We start from the raw sequence: 21,478 nt of genomic DNA, 5'->3' as shown, positions 1-21,478 counted from the left end.
GGATGTTCGGAGGCCTCGTGTCCGTATAGGACCACCGGGCGAATCAATGTGCGAAATATCGGACATTTCGTGTGGGCTTGAAGTCTTCTGCAATTCAGCAGTCGGTGAAGCCCATAGTATGCACGACTCCCCTGCACAATGCGTCTCTGGATTTCGATTCTGATGTCGTTGTCCGAAGTAACGACCGTCCCGAGATAGCAAAACTACTTTACCACCTCGAGACTGTCGCCGTCAACTAATACACTGCTTCCCAGATGGTCTGAGTCACCGGCAAGCAGGTACTTCGTCTTCGTCGCATTGATTCTCAACACAATTCTTACTGCTTCGCGTTTGAGTCGGGTGTACGCCTAACACACCTTCGCTGTTGTCCTACCGATGTTGTCGATGTCATCCGCGAAGCCAAGAAATTGGAGAGACCGGTAGAGGATCGTGCCACGGATGTCGTTGTCTAGCCCCGCGCTTTGAATGACACCTTCCAGGGCGATGTTGAAGAGCAGGCAGGAGAGTCCGTCAGCTTGCCTAAGACCCCTGTGAAATTCTAACGATTACAAAGTCACCCCATTCATGGAGGCCTCTAACAGCCGGATCAACTTCCCAGGGAAGTGGTACCGCTGCATGATGCTCCATAGCTCCTTCCGGTCTATGGTGTCGTAGGTCGCCTTGAAGTCGATAAACAGGTGGTGCGTTCTGGCGCTGGCGCCGGGATCGGCACTTCTGGAGGATCTGCCGTAGAGTGAGAAGTTGGTTAGTGGCTTTGCCTCCAACAAACCCAGCTTGGTAGCTACCGACAAAATTTGTAGCAAGGGGCGCAAGTCTGCAGAACAGGATCTGGAACAGTATCTTGTAGGCAGCATTCAGAACTGTGATGGCTTGGAAATTCGAGCAATCCAGCCTGTCGCCCTTTTTGTAGACTGGGTGAACAACACCCATCTTCCACTCCTCCGGTAGTTTCTCCTGCTCCCAAACTTTCACGATCAGCTGATGCATTTCGACGGTAAGCCTCTCTGGCCCCATCTTGAAGAGCTGAAGATGGATAGGATGGCGGTTACGACAAAAAGACACAACTGAGCATTTCTCAGGGCAAAGGCTTAACTGGTTGCAAGAACACCACAAAGAAACGGAATTCATGACCTCTTGAAGCCGGAGACAGTCCCTATTATTACTGATTTTTAGATATATTTTTAGGTCATCTGCATAAGGTAAATGTCCTTCAGGTGGAAGAATATCATGGATGTCACTGATGCGAACTTACCTCTTAAAGTAGATGAGTTAAAAATATGGCAGCATAACAGAGTACTTAATCGCGATAATCTTTATTCTACCGTATAAGCAATTTACGTACACAGTGTGGACGTGTACACACACAAACCCACACAGACCTTTTAGTTCCCTTCAGACGAAAGACCGAAATTAGCGGCACACACGTGACCTTTATCCCCTTCTCCTTTCATCGCTCCCAAACTTACAGATCCGTGTGTTTGATTATGTTGGCCGACTCCTGCAGGTTTTGCCGTCCCACCAGAAGGTCGCCGTTTGATTGAAGCTCATTACTTGCGCACAAATGTTTGCGCGTGATATGTTGTTCCGCCGACGGTACTGTCGGTGGCGATGATGCTGCTCCTGTCACTGCTGCTCCTGTCACTGCTGCTCCTGTCACTGCTACATCCCTTTCCGGTGTGGTTGAAGCGGTCATGCCCAACCACGATCGTCCCGGCTGCTTGGGCTGACCGCTGCTGGCCGGCTGCTGCTGCTGCTGCTGATGACGGTCATCATTCTGCGACGTCGGCCGTCTATGTTCGTCCTCGTTCGAGGGCCCTATCCTTGCGTGCTCGCGTACGCTACCGTTCGCGCTGCCGGCTGTGATGGATCCCAGCGCAGCAGGTCGCAGAAGGTCTGCCGTACGCACCAGCTCGGTTGAGTGTTTGCAAATCGTTCCCCCGTCCGGTGGACAGGACTGATGGGCGAAATAATGCTCGTCCTGCTGCCGGAACCACCTGTTGTACACTTGCTGCGGGTCGATCTGCCAGTGCTTGTGGAACGACACCGTCCCGCGTCGGTCGAGCAGCTCGGGCGCATAGTCGGACGGCCGGGCCTGATGGAACAGTGGCGAATGGATTGGGCGGATGCCGAGCCGCTGCAGACAGGCGGCCAGTATCATATCGTCCGGCGATGAGGCCGACGGACATTCGCACGTACGCTGCAGTGCGTCCAGGATGGCAACGCTCAGCACTATACCGCCGCCGCCGGTCACGTAATTGTAGCCACCGCCGTCCGCGCCCAGCAGACGGTAGCCGTACCGTTCGCCCAGGTACAAATCACGCCCCGGGTCGTAGCAGCTTAGAAAGCGGGCCAGTGCCGAGGTGCTGTTAAGGGGAGGAAAAAAGGAAGCAAAAAAAACACGTAAGTACACTAGAAGGGTCGCAGGATTCGGTCGTTGGATTTATGGTTCCGCATCGGGGTTGGGTCGCAGTAGAAGTAGCAGCAGCAGCACGTTTTGGCTACGCACGACAAATTTCGCGCATTAAAACGAACCAACACTTAAATGTTGGACGTGCGTGTGTGTGTGTGTGTGTGTGTTGGGGGTGGAGAGGTCATAAAGTGTCTCTCGGGAGAATAGCATTAAAGGACTGCGATTCGAGGCGTTAAGCGTTGATGATGATGATGATGATGATGAAAAGCACTTGCGTACTTCTTGCCAATTTGCCTTTTTATTGACCGTAAAGCATAAATTTACCAAAAAAAAGAAAGAAACCCACAGTAACAGTGTTGGATGTTTTTCTTATTATTCTTTAATTGTTGATAAAATATGTAGACTATTTAATTGTAAAAAATGTCCACAAAAGTTAAGAAAATGTATAAATTGAATAAATTTCAAGAAATACTTAAAACTGATTGTAAAAAATAGATTTTGTTATTTAAATATAAAAAAATACACTCACAGTCGTTTAGAAACTCCCGTGGTTCCAATTCACGTGCTCCTCCGGCAACTCACACCGCCTTTGAATGGTAAAAAAAACCACCAAACCACGTCCGGCGATCGCGCACTGCCGGTTCCATACATCAAAACTGCCATCTTACCGCATCCTCCTGAACCTGCCCGGGAGGGCTCAAAGTGGGTGGCAAGCAAGCAATGGACAATTCTGCCCTCTCCCTCTCCTCCACAAATCAACCTACAATAGGTCAAAAAATTATCGCCGGAAACGTGCAGCCGACTGGCCGGCGGGCCCGGACCGAAAATGTGTGGTATAGGTGTCAGTTTGAGTATTGCGCGTTGAATATTTCATGAGTGCCGCATTGGTACCCGGGTCTCGGTTCCGGAATTTTATGGGAGCTAACTCCCTATCCTTTTAGAAGGAAAGAGGAAGCTGAGGGGCAAAATTTACTGATGCCTTAAAGGGGTTTTTGATAAAGGATTGACTGTGCACTCTACCACGTGGGCGCTTCGTGGACGCGAAACGTACGCGCGCCCAGGATTTGGTGCGCTATTTCAGGAATTATGGTTTCATAAATTGACCTCTTGGGACAGGGGCAGCGTTTTGGGCGGTAGCTTGATATGGTAAAGTTCCACTTGTTGTTTAAGGTTTAATTCGATGCGATTTGTTATTCAATTGTGCCCGAATAACGATCGCCCGTCGACCGGATTGCTACTGCTTTGTAATTGCCCTGTTTTACCGCACTCAATTCTAATTGGCACAAAACCTTCATTCCCTTCCATTCATCATCGCATTCGTAAATCAATCCGTACCGTACTTCCGGACAGACGGATTTATACGCCAAGCACACCCGGTCCCGCGCACCCCTTCTAATTACATTTGCATATGCATAAACACATCGAAATCGTTGCCTACTGCTGCCGGTGTGCTAAATCTTACCTCAGGATCGTATCGTCATCCACCAGCATAACCCAGCGGATCGCCTGCAGGCTGCCGTTGTACCGGAGCTCATCGCCGATTAGTTGTAAAATTTCCAACGTCTTCGAACAGTGGCCGGCACTCGAGTTCGGCACGGACGTGGCAATCGTGGGTATCGTTGGGTCTGCGGGAATGGAAATGCTTTAAATGCTTCAATTTCGCTGGCGATGATGAGATGGTTTATGTAACTCAGGGGGGGAACACACTTACCGTCCACGTCGCTGAAGTACCGCAGGTGCTGCACGTACCTGGTCCAGGTCTGTTTTAGGGCCGGCACACGATCCTTGTGATATTTGCTGCACGTTTTGACGGCAAACATGATCTGATCGACCTCAGTGGGATCGTCTGACTGCATGAGGAATCGTTTATGTTTAAAAGTTAATACAAAAACATTCATTGAATATGACGTTTTAGCTTATGAATTGAAAATGCGCCCAAATGTAGGCAAAATGCAAAAATTTAACATATAATAACTGGATTTAAAGTGTGTAAAATGTCTGTTAGCCGGTCTCGTGGAACAGTCGTCAACTCGTACGACTTAACAACATGTCCGTCACGAGTTCAAGCCCCAAATAGACCGTGCCGCCATACGTAGGACTTGACTATCCTGCTATGGGGGGTAATCCAAAAAGTCACATAAAGCCAACCCCACAAGTGGTATAGGCAGACCTTAACCGACAACGATTGTTGTGCCAAATGAAGAAAAAGAAGATATCTGTTAAAATGTTAAAAAAATTTCCATTGAAGGCTGACGAGTTGAGTTGATTATGTGAATATACACCCTCAGGTATGCAAAAAGTAATGCATAATGGGCTCAATAAACCCATGATCCATGTTCTTTGAGCTATTATTAAGCAATTTAAAGGAAACAAATGCACCAAAACAATTTAAGACATATAAGAATAGCATTTAATGCAATAAATTCTTTAATAGCAAACGATTAAGCAATTTCAATGAAAAGCGCCTAAAAGTAGGCAATAACAAGTAATGACCATATCAATTGTATGATCAGCTACTTTAACTCTTTTTAAAAAATGTAGTAAATGAATAAGAATTGAAATATCACCTAAAATATAAAATAAAGCATTAAAATATTGTTTCTATTTTCTACACAAATGGTTTGTATTTGTTTGCTTTACCCTACGTTTACACAAAAAGATAAATGCAAAGGAAAAAAAACGGATTAACAATTTAGCTAGCAAGTTTCAGCACAGCTCAACCAACTGCTGATCCCATTGCTCCCTACTAAATTGCCATCCCACAGAAAGGGGAAGCTCCATTTCCGAAAGCTTTGTCGGATTATCGTGTACCATCGTCTGTCGGCAGGCATGTCGCCCGTCCACCTTTGGTCGGATTAGGTGCTGGTGGTACAAAAAATTAACCTCCATTATACAAATATCACGCTCGAAAGGACACAACTACACACGGTGGTCCGATGGGGGTTCCCCCATCGCACGTCCGACCGGGGCTTCCGCCTTGTTCGGTTGTGACATATAAAATAAGCTAAATTAGGCGCGTAACAGAAACCAAGGCCCCGGGTAAGGCTAACTAAGCGTAACGCTAATACTCACACAGCCGGTACTATCATCATGCCGGTCCGGCAAATCCCGCCCTGTGCCGGAAGTGCCGTGGTCCTGCGATGCGGCACCATGTATCGCACAGCTCGGAAGCGCTTTGGCGCAAAGGTAGCGGCGTGGCTGCAGCGGAACTCCCTCACCGCGCTGCCAGACGAGCAGGGCGAACTCGTGCGCTGCGTCGATGAAGAAATCGGACAGGGGTGGGCGGGGTGTGCCTGTGTCGGAGAGCAGCTGCACCAGGTGATCGACCAGTGGGACGGTAAGCGCAATGCCCGCCCGCAGGTAAGGGTAGAGAAAGCTGGTGGGGTTTTTGAAAAATGCGAAATGATGAATTATGGTCGCCTCCCGGTCGTACAGTGGGTAGCCGAGGAAGAGCTTCTGCGAAGCATCGAGAAGGTAGAAGGAAGAGATGAAGAAGAAAGAAAAGTTAGTAGAGTTGTATGAGTCAACACGTGCCGACGTGTGGCTTCGTGCGACAGAATGATGAAAGCGACGTGAGATCTCTCTTTCTCGTCTCGAGTCGAGAATCCTTCCGTTCCGGTGACGGGTGTTTGGACACCATTACGGGATTTAGCATCTGCATGGATTGAAAAGTGTGTAGAAGGGCGTAAGCCCTTCAAGCGATGCGCCTAAAGGTATGCAAAATAATATTCAGTTCAGTTTTCTGTTTCTGCAAGTCGTTGGTCATATCTCAGAAACGATAGTTGTTTTATCCAGCATATCCAACAAAAACCCGAAATTTTAGCATACATCTAGGCGCCATAGATATGTAGTTCACTAGGCCTTCCACGTGGTGCGCTTAAAGATATGCAACGTATAATGGAAAATTCATCAATTACGAAAAGAAGACAACAGAATACACTACAAAATCCTATTTTGCATACATTTCTGAAATTATACTGATGTAGGTCACATGTAAACTTCCCACACCAAGAGGTATACGTATGACGTATGTTACATTGTTTTCCAATTAATTTTATAGCTTTTGTTTTTTTCTTCGAAAATGAAAGCCTCTAACCAAAAACTAATAAATAAATGAATAAAAATAATTAAAAAAAACTCCTTAGCATACATTTTGGTGCTACACAGGTACACTTCACGCGTAAGTATTCCAATAGCTACGCCTAAATGTATGCAAAATACCGTTTAACATGGCTTAAACACTAATTTGATGGCTAAAGAAAACAACAAAAAAGCATTAAAATCCTTTTTTGCATACATTCCGGCGCTACCAATGAGCCTACTAGAGCTCGTTAGATAATATTCTGCCGAAGCAAAGAGTAAAATTATTCAAATGTAAGCTTCCACCTACTTTTCAATTCATAGACGCGCTGCGTGAATCCCCAACTCTCGCACCGGAACGAAAGGGTGTTTACACCCCTTTTCCCCTTACACCGAGACCGCTCACTTACCTCCCGGTAATCCTCGTTGGCCAAATGGTGCGCTAATAGACTCACGTTGACGTGGCTCTGCTCCTCGCACACGATCAGCCAGCGGGCGGTCCGGTGCGTCGACTTCAGCATGGCCGCCCGGATGTGGCCAAGGATCGGTGTAATCGCCCATGCCCCGTCCTGCTCGGGGAACAGCTCGTGCGTGAGAAACACGCTGTCCGCTGGTCGGTTCGGTGCAATTTCCTGCCGGTGCAAACCGTGCGGGGTAGAAAGGTAAGAAAAAAAGGGTATGAAAACAGGGAAAAATCTTGTGTGAACGACTATGGGGGGGAGGGGGGGGGGGAGTTCGGTATGAAATGGGGTTTAAATTTACACTGGAATAGCTACAACGTAGAAAAGAAGGGACGGGAAATGAGGAAAAAACATAGAGGTCACGTAACTGGAACGCATCGTTGTGCATCCCCACGTAAACGGTGGGATAATCAACACACACACACACACACACACACACACACACACACACACACACTAATTAACTGCCCCACCTGTCCTCAAGGGAGACGGAGATAAAGGTAGCCAATGATAGGGAAAATATAACTCAAAACAGAACCGAACCCTAAATTTAAAAAAATGGGAATCCCAGCTCGTTTGTGGGCGGCCGCGTAAATACCCCGGTGAACCATTGCTGATGTTGGAACTCGCGGGCAGAATAAATTACCCACCCTCAGGGACACACCTAGCAGACACCGTGCCGAAGCAGGTTGTTGACAAATGTGTGCGCGAGAGAGTGAAACACTGGGGCCGTTTTTCGGAAAATGAACAAACCGGGAAGCGGCATGAGTATGATTTAAACGATCCCAAGAGGATGAAAGTAAAAAGGAAGAGGATATGCGGCAGGAGCGTGAGCTTGGTTAGTTTGGTTACAAATTAGGAAATGGTTCGGTTTACCCAAGCAAAACAGCAACAGCAACGCAAAAAAAAAAGACGCAACGAGCCAATTGATTTTTGCGGTGGAATTGGTGCATTTGCTTTTTTCCGATCGGTGGAAGGCGAGCAATTAAACTGTGAGCTATTTTTAACAGGAAATCAGCATATTGGATTTCCATCCGCTTACACATCGTATGCACACCGACAGCGATTGAGTTAGGTTAGTGATGAAAATGTAATAAATATCTACGGGCATTTAGTGCAATAAAAAAACTCGACCAGTTCGGGAGCAAAATGGTATCATTTTTCGGGGAACCATTTTTCGTGCGATTGAGCGTTGAAAGGTTCAAAATCATGAGGCAATATTATTTTACAACCACAATCATAAATGTAGTAGAAATTACAAAAATAAAAACAGTAAACTTTAATACTATTGTATTACCAAATTTAAGGTAAAGCAGCTCCGAACAAAGCACAACTTAAATGCTGCATGATTTAAAGGGCACACAGCTTTCCCCACCCAACGTGGGAGTCTGCCCAATTTCCCACTCACCTGATTCAGTTCCCTTATCTGCTCGACGATGCTGCGCTTCAGATGGTGGGCCCGGGCCGCATTGAACCGGGCCGGCTGACTTAGCACCAGGAACGATAACTCATGGGCGGCTGTAAATAATACGGCATGCGAAATGTGGGTACCGAGTTAGCGAGAGGTGTTTTAAATTTTCCCATTTTTACGGCGCACCAGAGTGCACCGGCGCCTTCATTCCCTCGTATTTGGGTGGTAGATAGAAAGGAAGAGAAACCAGACAGAGCAATAGAGTGAAAAAAGAACGAGGAAGCTGCTGGAAAGTAATGCACAAATCTCAGCCACATTTAACAGGATGGTTTCAAAAGTCAAGGATAGCTCCCATTGGGAGGAGAAAGAGTTCCTTTAGGAGGATAGCTTCTACAATCCGTGGAATGGTGAGATTAACAGACAGGGATAGTAGATTAAAAACATGGCGAAAGGCTACGAATTGGTAAAATACAACACGTTCGATCAAGATAACAGTGGGCGATTTATAAATTGCGTTCAGTGGGGTGAAATATTCTTCAATTTGATACAGAATGGAGGTTTAGAGGAATACTTCCCGGTTTACGGTAACGGTTAAAAAAGAAAAGATATTGCGCCTAAAGTTATGTAATGTAGAATAAAATACAAAAGAACATAATGCTAAAATTGAAACATTGAATTGCATACTTTTAGGCACTTTAAACTCTACGAGACGATGTTCCTGGTACCACTAGTCCAACTAATCATAAGCTGGAATGTAATATCTATTTCTAAATTGAACTTTATAATAAAACCAAACTAAATTGGAAAACCTGCGATTCTTGTAAGTTGAGTAAGATACATAAAAAGAAAAAAAAAAATAAAACAAAGAAAGAAAATGTCTGTGTGATTTAAAAGTCGACAAGTTTAAAGATTTGCCCCCCAGTAAAACGCCAGTATCGTCTCCGCTAACGTTTTGGAGCCGAACTTTCAATGTGAAAAGTTTTTCCCACATAGCACGCTCCGATGCAGAACATTCGATAAGCGTGCAGCAGCAGTGCGCAGTGCAACTTGCCGTGGTCGGTAACGATCCAGAACGAAACAGTGACGATCCCATATGTGTGTTCTGGCGGGTTCTGGCTAAAATGGTTGTTAAAGTTGCGATTAAAACTATCGCCGTCGGATCGGGCACCATCGGGGTAACTTTCGATGGAGCGGGCAAGTTGCGAAGGCTAATTTCGGTACGAAACCGTTTCGAAGTGCTGCTGTTGCTCCTGTGGCGCACTGTAGCGAGAGCCGCGTGGGCAAATGAGTGGAGACAACATTCCCGGCCAGACTAATTGTGGTTGACTGCCCATACAACAACATATGGCAAAGTTGGTGTGTGAGGAAGCGAACGTTGAACGATGGGACGAAAGGAGGGAGGTAGTTGTTTGCACACTTCATTTACATTTGACTGCAGAATGAAGTCAGAAACTTTGCTCCTACAAAGTTAATGCTGACTGTTTATTTGAATTGCTTTCATCCGGTTGGTTTGTACCATTGGCAACACGGCAATGTTGGTGCATGGCTGTGTTGCAGGATACACTTTTTGAATGGTCGTACCGCAGCATAAAGCTTATCGAAAAAAGAAAGGAAACCATTGCCTACGGTAGCAGGTTGGGTTAATTAATTTGTCTCCTTTTACTTCTAAACTGGTTACCTTGCGTGTATTTAAAAAGTTTGGCTTAGGATGTAAACTAACATGTGCAAGCTTACGGTGAAACTTTTACTTAAATTTATTTTTAAAAAATGCAAAGTTAGTTTTTTGATAAAGTTTTTGCAAAACAGTTGCTTGGGTCACACTTTTTAAGATTATCACAATATGATCACGAAAATTCTAAATATATGACAAACTAACTTAATTCTAAGTAAATTTCCAAAATTCTTTTTTGTTCCAAGCATATTCGATTGTAAATTAAAACATTTGCCCTACTGCAGAATAAAAACGCCATCATGTATGCAATTTGCATGACAAAATCAACGTTTTCTCATTGCAAACCGAGCTATCAAACGTTTAGCCCAGCATGATCAGTTTACTTATAGAGGTAGGTACGAGACATTAGAATACAATAACCTCCTCCATTTATCGATTCCAGCTAGCCATCCACCTTAAAGTATCTCCCCGATGCGCATTTGTTTGTAGTGTTTTAGAAAATCTTAGATCATTTTCAACACTCACCCACCGATGAAACCCGGTATCGGCATCGTTTTCAATGCACCCTTGCCATCTCACGAACATGCCTTGCGGGCCACATTGGACAACATTATTTATGCAACAACAGCAAACCTGCTCAGCTCACGTCAGTGTCGACATACGTTTGCGGAGGCTACCTGTTCAAAACAGACAGTGGCTCCATCTTCAGCGTACTACCGACGGGCGGGATGCAGCAGGGCTGTTCGGAGTGTGCTAGCTAACCCGAGGCGACCAGTCTTGTTCGATCGGTAACGCACAGCAGGAGCAGTCGGAGCTTGAATAGAGCACGGTTCCCAAACGGAACCGAAATTAGTGCAAATTAATATCGATAAAATTATGCTTCCCTATCGGAGAAGCAACAAAAACGCGCTGTCGGGATTGAAGCGAACGTAAGCGGGGGTGGAATTTTTCGGAATACGATCTATTTTCCGATGGTCTAAAAGTGGCATTACCCTCCAGGGGTAAAGTCGGGAAAAGTTTTAACATTCGGCTAACCAGACACGCATCAAGGGGCACACAGTGCTCAGCGCGACACCATGTCCTGAAGAACCAAACAAAAAAAGGAATGATAATGATTCTTGGGACGCAGTACCGGAGGGAGTTGAAATTAGCATACCGGTAGTTTGCAGTGAACGGAGCAGCATTTTCCGAATGCTCCCAATACTTGCTCGTGGTCACAGCAGGCCCTCCCTGCAGCGGCATGAAATCACAACAGCGAGTGCGGGTCTACTCGTTCGAGCCCCGCCGGTGGTCCAAAGTCCATTAAACGGAATCGTAACGCCAGACGATGTCCTGGTGGCAGGCTCATCATTATGGTTGAACGTTGCGTTCGGAAATTGTAAATGGGAAGAGAAGCGCTGCGAATAGACGGTGAAGTTGTGCCTGCAAACGTACAACGGACAAGATGCGGGAGCAATGCGTTTGACAGGTTTGTTTGCCAGCTCCGTGCGTTGTGGAGGCATTTAAACGTTCTTTAATGTTCTTAGCCGGTGGGTTGAAGTTATTTTTAGCTCTTTTTTCAGTACTCTTTTATGTGTACATGCATCAGAAAGGGGAACAAATAATATAAGGGAACATTATGTTATCTTATTTTTCACAAAATGCTATTTAACTGCTGAACTATTGAATAATAAGAACACATAGCCATTGCAGATGAGAAGCTGACTAAAAAGTCATGTTTTCTTACACATTGCATACTTTTAGGCTTTGGTCTCTTTAAAAAATAATAAACGCCTTAAAATATGCAATTTGTTTAACAAAACACTGAAGTATTATGTTGTATCTGCCTTAACGAATGTGGTTTAAGGCTCCTTTGTTACTAGAGAAGCATCGCGTAAAACCCAAGTGATGAAACGTTTGAAACGCGTTTTAAAAGCACAGAAAGAAAGCATTGCCAACTCAAACAAATGAAAGAAACAAATCACTGACCATCAAACACACACACACTCACACGTATAAAAACCCATTTCAACAATTACGCTTGCTTGCTTTTCTTTTTTCATCCCCATTCCAGACGATTGCAAAACGACGATGGCCAACGTGTATTTGCCACTGACAGCAGAAAGCGTAAATGCCACCGACAGGTTTCTTTTTCATGTACAAGCGTATAAAATCACCAGTGAAATGGCTTATTGGTGAAGTTTTGTACCAATATTGCAACCATCACACAACGTCCTTTTGCTCCACCAATAAACCGTCCTACCGTTTTCCCCTCTCTCCTCATTGACGTTACTGGTGCGGGTGGATCATGGTAGAAAATGATAACCGATAGTTTCGGTAATCGTTGCAGACATCGTTGCGCAGGCGAAACGTGTGTGAACACAGATTCAAACTGTGGGGGTACACGAAACACCGTAAGAAGCACGATGCACGGTGTATGGGTATCAATTTCAATTCAAACTTTAAATTATTGCAATCCAACCAGCTTTCGGATTAACGTGGCACATTTGGTGCGAAGAAAATTCACGTACGCTGGGGTAAGAGTGGACGGTAATGTGGTTTATCCGTTTTTGTGTGCTATGGATCGCTTCGCACCGCTTTGAATGCGGCAATACACAGGTGAAATGGAGCGCAGTAACTGACGGCTAATGCATACGGGTGAATCTTTTCTCGTTCCGCTGCCTGATGCCTGGTGGTATGGCCGCAAGACAGCACGAACCGTCTCGACTCGTACCGTGTGCAGTAACAAGATAAGGTACAGAACTGTCCATTTTCACATATGCGAGCAAGAAGCAGCACTTTCTCCCTTTATACCGAAGCATATCTGCCTTGATGCAAACGTAACCATCGTGTACGGTACGGTTTCAAGCACCACAGCACACCATAGCCCGAGCTTATCGTAGCGGACACGGGCCGGATCAGGCCGGATCCCGAAAAATCAGGCTCATTATCAGGCCGCATGCAACAAGCTTCGCTTGTCAGGGATACGATCTTGACAGCATTATCCGGATGAGGTGAATTATTCTGCAAAAGGTGACACACACACACCACCATCGTGCAAAGATAATAGCTCTAGCGTGCAACCAGCCTCGAAGCAGCGACCGTTGCTGCTGCTGCTGCTGCTGCTGCTAATGCTGATGATGATGGGGATGTTACCGAATCTTTTATGCTGACATTGATTTTAAGATTGCGAGCACGGTATCTGGGAAGGGGTGGGAGGTGAAATATGGCAGTATCTTTGGGTACGATGCGAGACCTTCGACGGTGTGTGTCTTCTTTCCACCCGAGGGCAGTTCCGTGTGCTGTGCTGCTGCATTCAACTGCTGCTGCTGCTGAAAAGGTGAACGATTTAAGGCATTACCATTCATCAACTAGGTTGTGCAAATATGTACCGAGTGGAGCCGAAATATAATGAAAGGATATGGGTAAATTGTTTGGCTGGAAAGCCGAAGCAAGTCGGAGGTTTGAATGGCTGAAAGGAGGTGGTTAAAGACAATCGTTGGCGTCGTTATTTATCGTTTTATTTTTATTTCATTGGTTGAACGTTTCAAGACGATACATATAGTATTTAGAGGTATTTGAGCCGTACAGTTTTCAGATTTCTCCTTGTTGGCTCTCACATGGCGCCTAAAGGTATGCAACTAACGTTACAATATAGATTTCAAGGTATTTCAGCGTTCCAATTAAACAGGTATTTGGTGGGTTTCAAAATATTGTAGTGACTTGGTTGTAAGGTATGCAAAAACAATGTAGTATAGATTACGAGTATTTTATCGCATTCAGGAGCTTTTCGTTTTATTCACTCGTACCGTGCGCCTGCTGGTATGCAAATTATTATACGTTTTATTCAGTAACGGATTAAGCTGGGATAAGTAGGTATTAGCATTCCAATGTAACTGAAGTACAGGCGATAAATTCAGTATGTATTGTATATTTTTGTTAGATACTATGGTTATCTCTTTGGAAGAATAAAATTTAAAAAAAGCTCCATCCCAAGCTCAAGCTTTATTTCTGATGTTAGAATGAACATCGATGGCTACATGTTTGATTTCAATCAACGTTGAAATCAAACATATCGATTAGCCGTTTCATGCTATGTGCCAATTAATGCATGTAAATCACACATACCCATACACAGTTTACCCCCTAGCATATCAATCTCGAAAGCAAATAGCTGTTGCACCGCGATTGCGTGTGCTTTGTTGAGTTGCAATCATTCCATCATAGGCATCAATAATTTCTAAACCAATCGAACAGTTGGTGATGCGAATGTCAACTAATTTCCAAATTCAATGCACCATAGTGCTTGATGCAGGTAAAAACAGCACTGCTAGATTTGCATTACAAACTCGTTAATTGCTTTTTCTGGCTCATGCATGCACAGAAAGCCACAACACATTGAATAGCAAATTGAATATTAATTTGACACAGCAAAGAACGTACCACACCTAGTGACAAATGTTTTGCAAAATATTTGCATGCTTTTATAGGGTAAAATAGAATATTAGATTTTGTATCGTGATCGATCAGAAAGCGTGCTACGTAAAGGGTCGACCTGCACACAAGGTGTTAATTGTGACGCTTACTCGATTACGAACAACTTACTGGCCATGTTCACACTTGCGCTTATCAGTTTTGCAATCGCCGCTGGGCTAAAGACGAACGAAATGGAAAACCCAACAACTCGGTACGAAGCAAAGGGAAGCCTGAGTCTGCGGCAACAGGGTGTACCTATTTATTGCTTCTACTTGCAAAATACCATAATTAGAATAACAAAAATAATTACCCTCACCGCACAGAAACGGGGAAGAGCATGGCAAATGTGTACGCCTTTGTTACGCCTGCCCGGGTTGCGAACGTGGCTCATGCTGTTCGTGTGTGTTCGTCGCTTTTTTGCCATTGTTTGTGAGTGTGAGACAGTGTGCCTTTTGCGCTTTCCTTTGCAACCATGGTGAAAAGTACTATAATAAATTTACTTAAATTAACATATACCGCTTAATCTTCTGTACTTATGCATGTGTGTGTGTGTGTATGTATGTGTTAGTATGACTGCAAATGAGTGCTGCCGGGAGCGCAGCAGTTTTTGTCGGGCTTCCTATGATTGTCACAGCTGCGAGCACTAACAATGTAACAGTGCGAAAATGTGCGAAAACGGTGGGTTGGAAAGTGGAAAAAAACGTTCCCGGAGCAGGCAAAAAATACGAGAAAATAAAACCACCAAAAATGCACTTATTTTTATCGCTGTTTGTATCGCTGGCGCGATAACTGTAAAGTGCGCTGGCACTTTGTGAAGTTAACGTAATGATATGACGGTACGGACGTTTTGTTAGCTGTGGAATTATTATGAAATGCATGAAGCAGCATCATGCTGTTTTATTTATTTTACATACCATAAGCGATGAAAATGCAGAATTGTCTTAAAATTGCATAAATTAGGGCATGATAGAGGGAGAAGGAAACTTTTGCGATACGCCTAAAAGTATGTAAAATGTAAATCAAATCTCATATTAAACATTTGTTCTGATTTCTTCTTTGTGTAACAACCATAAAACTTTTACAACTGTCCATTGCAATAATTCAATAATTACAATAATTCTACAGCATGACTTCCAAATGCCTGCCAAAGAAAAACGATGTACAGTTAAATATTACCAGAATAAGTGCTGGAAATTAAAAGCGTGAAATGGTGTAGCCAGAACACGATACGCTTGTTCTTCCCTGTACCGGTCTACAAAATCCACCGGAAGTGGCTCACACTCACACACACACAAACACGCATACGTACGCCAGCCACTAAACAATTGGAAAATCAGCCCACAGGGTAAAGCGAAAAGTGTGCGAAACTACCCGACCCCGACCCGATACCCTTGGGCTGGCTCTGTCGCTTTGGGGCTCAGTTTTCATAACACCCCACATTGCAGGTTGGGCAACAAAGTGTAGGAACAATGGGGACAGGGACGAAACAGCCAAGCGTCCCTGTGTAAGCTAATTGAAGTGGAAATTTATGACCACAGCACCCCGAAAATAAATTGTCAACGAGCGGAAAATTTAGTGCGGCCTAGGCCTAGGCGGATCAGCACCCAGCCCGCGAAACACGTCCGTGAGTGGAATATCTCGCTTGGTGCCTCCGCACAATTACACCTTATTTCTTGCTCAGCATTGCTTTCTGCGTGACACATTAAAGCAAGCTCAGGTGTCCACGGACGCAGTGTGCGACACACGCACATCCTTTTTACCGGACCATGGAGAAAAAGGCGCCCGGTGGAGGCGCCTAGCTGTTCACGTTGGTTTTTGGGCATAACGAGCATTTTCCGGGCAGTGGCGGAAAATTACCACTTTTCCCAAGCAACTCTACCCTCATTACAGCAGTCAACCAGCGTTGTTTGTGCGTGCTAGTTAAAATTACAACCGTTCACACGGCATAGACACGGTAGACAAAATCGGGGCAGGTTTCGCGTTAAAGTTTGGCCCGGGTGCTTGTGGGCACCTCATACAATCAGTGCAAAAGCTTTGCCGGTTCCATTCTGACCACCAGTTTGCTGAGCACACGGAGACGGTTCGGTTCGGTAGGGATTCGGACACAGCAAGCACAACCACGGTGCACGGTGTCGGACGAAACGGTTCGATGACAGGCCGCGTGGGCCTGTTCGCCGACATTTATGATGTTAATTATGACTGCAATAAAACATGTAATTAAAACTAAAAAGTATAATTAGCGCGAGAACGGTTCGCGGTGTGCGGAGCCACCATCGTACGAATCGATTTGTGTCGCCTTGCTTTACCAGCCTACTGGGCGCACCATCGGGGGTATTACGGTGTTGCTGCCGCACGGTACAAGGAAATTTCAATCTCCGGATCTTTGCCACCGACCACCCATTGCGGCACCTTCCCCCTCCCCCCTCAGGACATTACGTAACCCATGCGCAAGTGCAAGCTGCAACCGAGCAAAGCACAAAGAGCCGCACACCAGCCAACCAGGTACACTTGTACGATCGGGAGGAAAAGTTTTACGAAATTTGCATTTACCCCAGGCCTAGGCAAAACATTGACAGCAGCTCATATAGCTAGACGTGGTGGCCCAGAGAGTATAGAGATGTTGGGCTGGGAGAAGTGTGGTTTGGCACTTTAATAATATTTCGTAAACTGTGCAGGAAGGGGGTCTGGGTGCGAATGGGTCAGGAAGAGAGGGAGCTGTTTACTGCAATGTTGCTGTCATTGTTAACCGTGTGCATTTAGGTTGCCGTGAGTGAGTTAGTTTGTTTACCGGTGTTTGTAACCGTGCGCTGTTGAACTCAGATAATCAGAGCGAACGAACACACGTGGGGTTCGTGTGGGATAGTTTAGGGTTTAGGAGAGTAAAAGGGAAGTGGCAGCACACAGAAAGCTTTTCTCCTGCAGATGTAACAGTGTTTGAACATTTGTAATCGCGAGAGACTCTTTAAAAGGCATACAGGACACGACAAATGATTACGCCCGTGTTACGATGTGTCTGCTTAAGCCGATACGGTTCTGCATGCAGTTGAAAGGCTTTTGTTTTCTGTGCCGATCAATAGCGAGTGATAACCCAAATAGGAATTATTACTGTATAATTTCAAGGGCTCTAGACAGAGCGCCGAAAAGTATGCAATTATATGCATTATTTTAGTTGCTTTACAAGTTTTAAACTTCGACGAAGTTCAAAGTTTTGACTATTTAAAAATGTTGTAAAACAATATGAAGAAGTTTTTCCTCTTCTTGGGGCCCTTCCTCGATCTGAGCACAATTTAGCGCCCAAAAGTATGCAATATTACAACACAAAATTTATTTTTTTAGAGGCTGTACAGGTCTTAAAAGTAATGAAGAGGTTATTTGGTGCATGTTATGCTTCGTTTTAAACAGTATCCTAATTCCTTGTAAATGTTGATTCGAAAGCCTTTTGCGTTAAATGCAAATATATAGCACTAAGAAGTAGAATGCTTCTAATTTCGGGAACAAAAATGGCCTACCGTTCTCAGAACCATTTGCACATTACTCTCTGGAGGACGTCAGTACATCAGTTCATCATTAACAGATTCTCGGGATAGTTAGTTTCGCCAAGCCAGGGAGACAACATACAAACTCACTATCAAACCATTAGGAGCAAAACTTACGTTCTCTTTATTTTGTTCTCTCTTTTCTACTAAAATCTGTTGAATGCTTCTTCAAACAAAGCAGAGCTTACACGGTTACGGATGCGACAAGGGAGGTTTTAATATTGCCAGTCGTTACGGTGAAGTACAACAATCAGCACTCAGAAAAAGGGGTTGATGAGTACCAACAAAACGGAACGAGCTTAAATGTGTGTGTTTCTGAATGAGTTTTTAAAAGTATTACAGGAAAAAAGAGCACAAAACATGACTCTCATGACATGAGTCTAAAATGAAGAGACGTTAGAGGTCTGTGACGCGATATTAATTGTATAGCAAAGTACAATGATCTTTGTGAAACGTTACGACAATATAACACACATTTAAAATATTTCTATGGCTTGCTGTAACGATTTTTTACAATGAAAAAAACATTTTACAGATACCTTAATTACAATTTAAATTACATTTCAAAACGATGCATTTCCCACACGCGTGCGCCTTCCCTCAATACGCTTCGTCCATAAATAATATTGTTCATCAGCGTACCGAATGAATGTCAAATTAATTATTTTCTTTCGCGTATCTTTCCACTCAGTACTGTGGCCAGAGCAGAGTGTTTGCCGTTTTTTATGGCTCTTTTTGTGTGTGCCACGTGTCCGTCTGTTTGCCTTTTTTGCGTTTTTTTGTTTGCATTCAGCCCGAAGTAAAACCACAAAACCCCGGAGAGGTAATGCCAAAGTGCCATGGTGTTATAGTAATATGGGCAAATACGGATCATCCGCTGGCTGTTTGTTTGCGTTGTCGCGCTCCCTCTATCCTCCCTACTCCTACTCACCCGCCACACCACACCAAATCGTTCCCACTTACTTACCGAGTGCAGGTGCAACGGACGCTGGCTGCAGTAGCAGCAGCTGTAGCACCGGAAGCAGCAATGCAACTCTATACATAATTGATTCGATTACGGGTCCAATTCATTTTCCACACCACCAGGTTTTTATCCCGTGCAAGAGAGTGAGCTGACGAGTCCTTTCGAATCGCGCGCGTGTGTGTTTTATGGTTTGTTTTTCCGTGTTTGATGTTTGGTCGTGATTTAAACGGATTGCTGCTTCAACACATCACATATACAAACACACATGCATCGAACAAGTGTGTGCGCTTCGAATTCGCACGAACCAATCGAGTCGATGCACTTTTTAATTTCGTCGGATTTTGCTCTTTCTTGCCGTGCTGTAGCGCTCGTTCGTTAATTTCACTTTTTAACAGGGTAAATAATTAAAAGTAATTATTAAATCGAACGCTCTTTATTTCCTCACTCACTCACACACTGGGACATACACACTTTGCCTGCGATACCGTTGTTCCAAACGAGCCTACTATGATTCTTTTATGGATTCACCAGGAGAAACATTCCAGCTTTGTTTTTCCCCCTTTTGCAAAATCAGCCCAAGGTAAAGAGCCACCGTAGTGTCACCATGGTCACCGACTTTCTCCTGGTCATGGTTCTGGTATCACGCGGTCGCTACTTCTCTCTGTATCACGCTTCAGTTTACCAATATTCACACTACACCGCCCGTCACGGAAGCGAGCAGTGATATGTTGATACACGCCGCGCCAATAACGACGTTGGTGCGATTCTGCTCGGACAAGTGAATAATTTATGCGGCCACTAATTGCTGTGCGGTATCGAACGGTTTTGCAAATTTAACAGCAAATTCATTCGAAAGCAAGTGATTTGCCAACACACCGGAGAGCAGCTGGTCGGGGTCGTGTAGAGGCGGGTTTACACGACCGTTGATAATTTTGCGGTGAAATCAGTTTTGTTATCAGTTTGTCTGCGAAATGTGTTGCGTTTGCGTTGTACCGCAAATTTTCGGACGGCTCTCTGACTTATCAGCCTTAGCTTCCGTGCTACTACACGGAACGACCACTTGCCTGTGTGTCCACTTTGTGTAACCGTAACGCGTACAAATGTTGCTTCCGATTGGAATGTTTTGCTGACACGCACAGAACTTTCCGCTTACAACACTTGCGCGCATAAGTGCCACCACGCTTATGCCCCTTTGGTGGCGATTTCGATCACACCCGCGTGTACGCCGGAGTGCGATAGGCCGGAGCACACTCGTACGACTGACCGGTGGGTGCTATGTTGCAGCCGTGCCTGACCGTCCAAGTCGGCACGGTATGTAAACAATCGAATTCATTTCGATCGGTTGCGTCGGTTCGCAGTCTGCGCAGTCTCACCGATTAGTGGCGGGCACTACCGTACCGGCGTGTTCATTCGTTTGGCAGATTTCGGGTAGAGGAAATGAACAAAAACAAATGATCGGGATGAGTTCGTAGGGTGTTTTTTTTTGTTGTGGCCCAATGACGAAGTAAGCCCACGAAGCTGGAGGATTTTTACAAGTACACGTGTACGAGATGATCAGAAAGACCGTTTCTATAAAGGAATAGAGTTTTATTAGGGTAATTGTTGCATTTTTTTGTAAAAATTGTTGTAAATTACGCAAAAGAGGTGTTTATTTTTGCTAATCATATGTAGTTTATCCAAGGGTAACATTGACAAATCAAAATTTTAATGTAAAATTGAACATTTTTAATGTTTTTATTTATTATTTTTGTTTTATTAGTGCTTAGATGAATGTATAAATACGCAAAATTTAATAGATTTTGGTTAAAACTAATACAACAATTTAAAAAAAAAAAACTCAACAAAGAGCAACACATGAAAGTTAACGAGGTGAGTGTGCTATTTCCAGGTTATTTCGAAATATCCTAAGTGTCATTGCCCATTAACGCCTCATTACACCCACTACCATGCTGTATCAACTCGACACACTTATTTGCCACCTGGTTCCGGGTCTGTTACACCCAAGGGAGTTACATCTTCACCCTCCCAAATGCCCCACAGAAAAGGATTCTTCCACAACGCGATCAAGGTTTTTCCACGAATGCACAGCATCGTTCTCGGGCGTCAGTTAACACCCAAAACCCCGTCCCATTAACCCTTAATAGCACTGCATTATTGCTACCGTGGCTGCTAGTAATAGCAAAACAGCAGCTAGCAACGCAAACATACCGGTGTAATTGGGTGTAATGAGAAAAAAGGTGAGAAAAAGTGCGCTTACTAGCTTAGCCTTGGCTCGAAATGGAAGATAGAGGGCAAAAAGATTTAGCATAATCTTGCATTTACCAACCAGCTCGGGTGGATTTAAATAATTAAGAACCACCGAAGAAGGAAACGAACGCACGGTGGGTTTGTAAGTTTCGCGTAAAACTTTTGCCCCAACGTCAAGGATTACTTTTGTGGTTCCCAGTTTTCAGTGTCATTTTGATATTTATGCCAGCCATTCGCTGTGG

General features: G+C 44.6%; 1 protein-coding gene across 1 annotated transcript; it reads right to left on the bottom strand.

The window, feature by feature from the left end:
* Positions 1-1,288: 1,288 nt before the first annotated feature.
* Positions 1,289-20,253, bottom strand: LOC1271355 (beta-1,3-glucosyltransferase). The gene is made up of 7 exons (XM_061658261.1): positions 18,993-20,253; positions 8,360-8,469; positions 6,901-7,122; positions 5,483-5,866; positions 4,122-4,260; positions 3,873-4,035; positions 1,289-2,363 (listed from the first exon to the last, which is right to left on the bottom strand). The coding sequence occupies exons 1-7, from the start codon at positions 19,066-19,068 to the stop codon at positions 1,463-1,465; spliced, it is 1,995 nt and encodes a 664-aa protein (XP_061514245.1). The 5' UTR covers positions 19,069-20,253; the 3' UTR covers positions 1,289-1,462.
* Between the last annotated feature and the right edge of the window lie 1,225 nt (positions 20,254-21,478).

Source organism: Anopheles gambiae, chromosome 3 (genome assembly GCF_943734735.2).
Source record: "Anopheles gambiae chromosome 3, idAnoGambNW_F1_1, whole genome shotgun sequence".
Lineage (NCBI taxonomy): Eukaryota > Metazoa > Arthropoda > Insecta > Diptera > Culicidae > Anopheles > Anopheles gambiae.
Note: the sequence above shows the minus strand (reverse complement) of the source record. Positions and strands in the feature narration are given on the sequence as shown.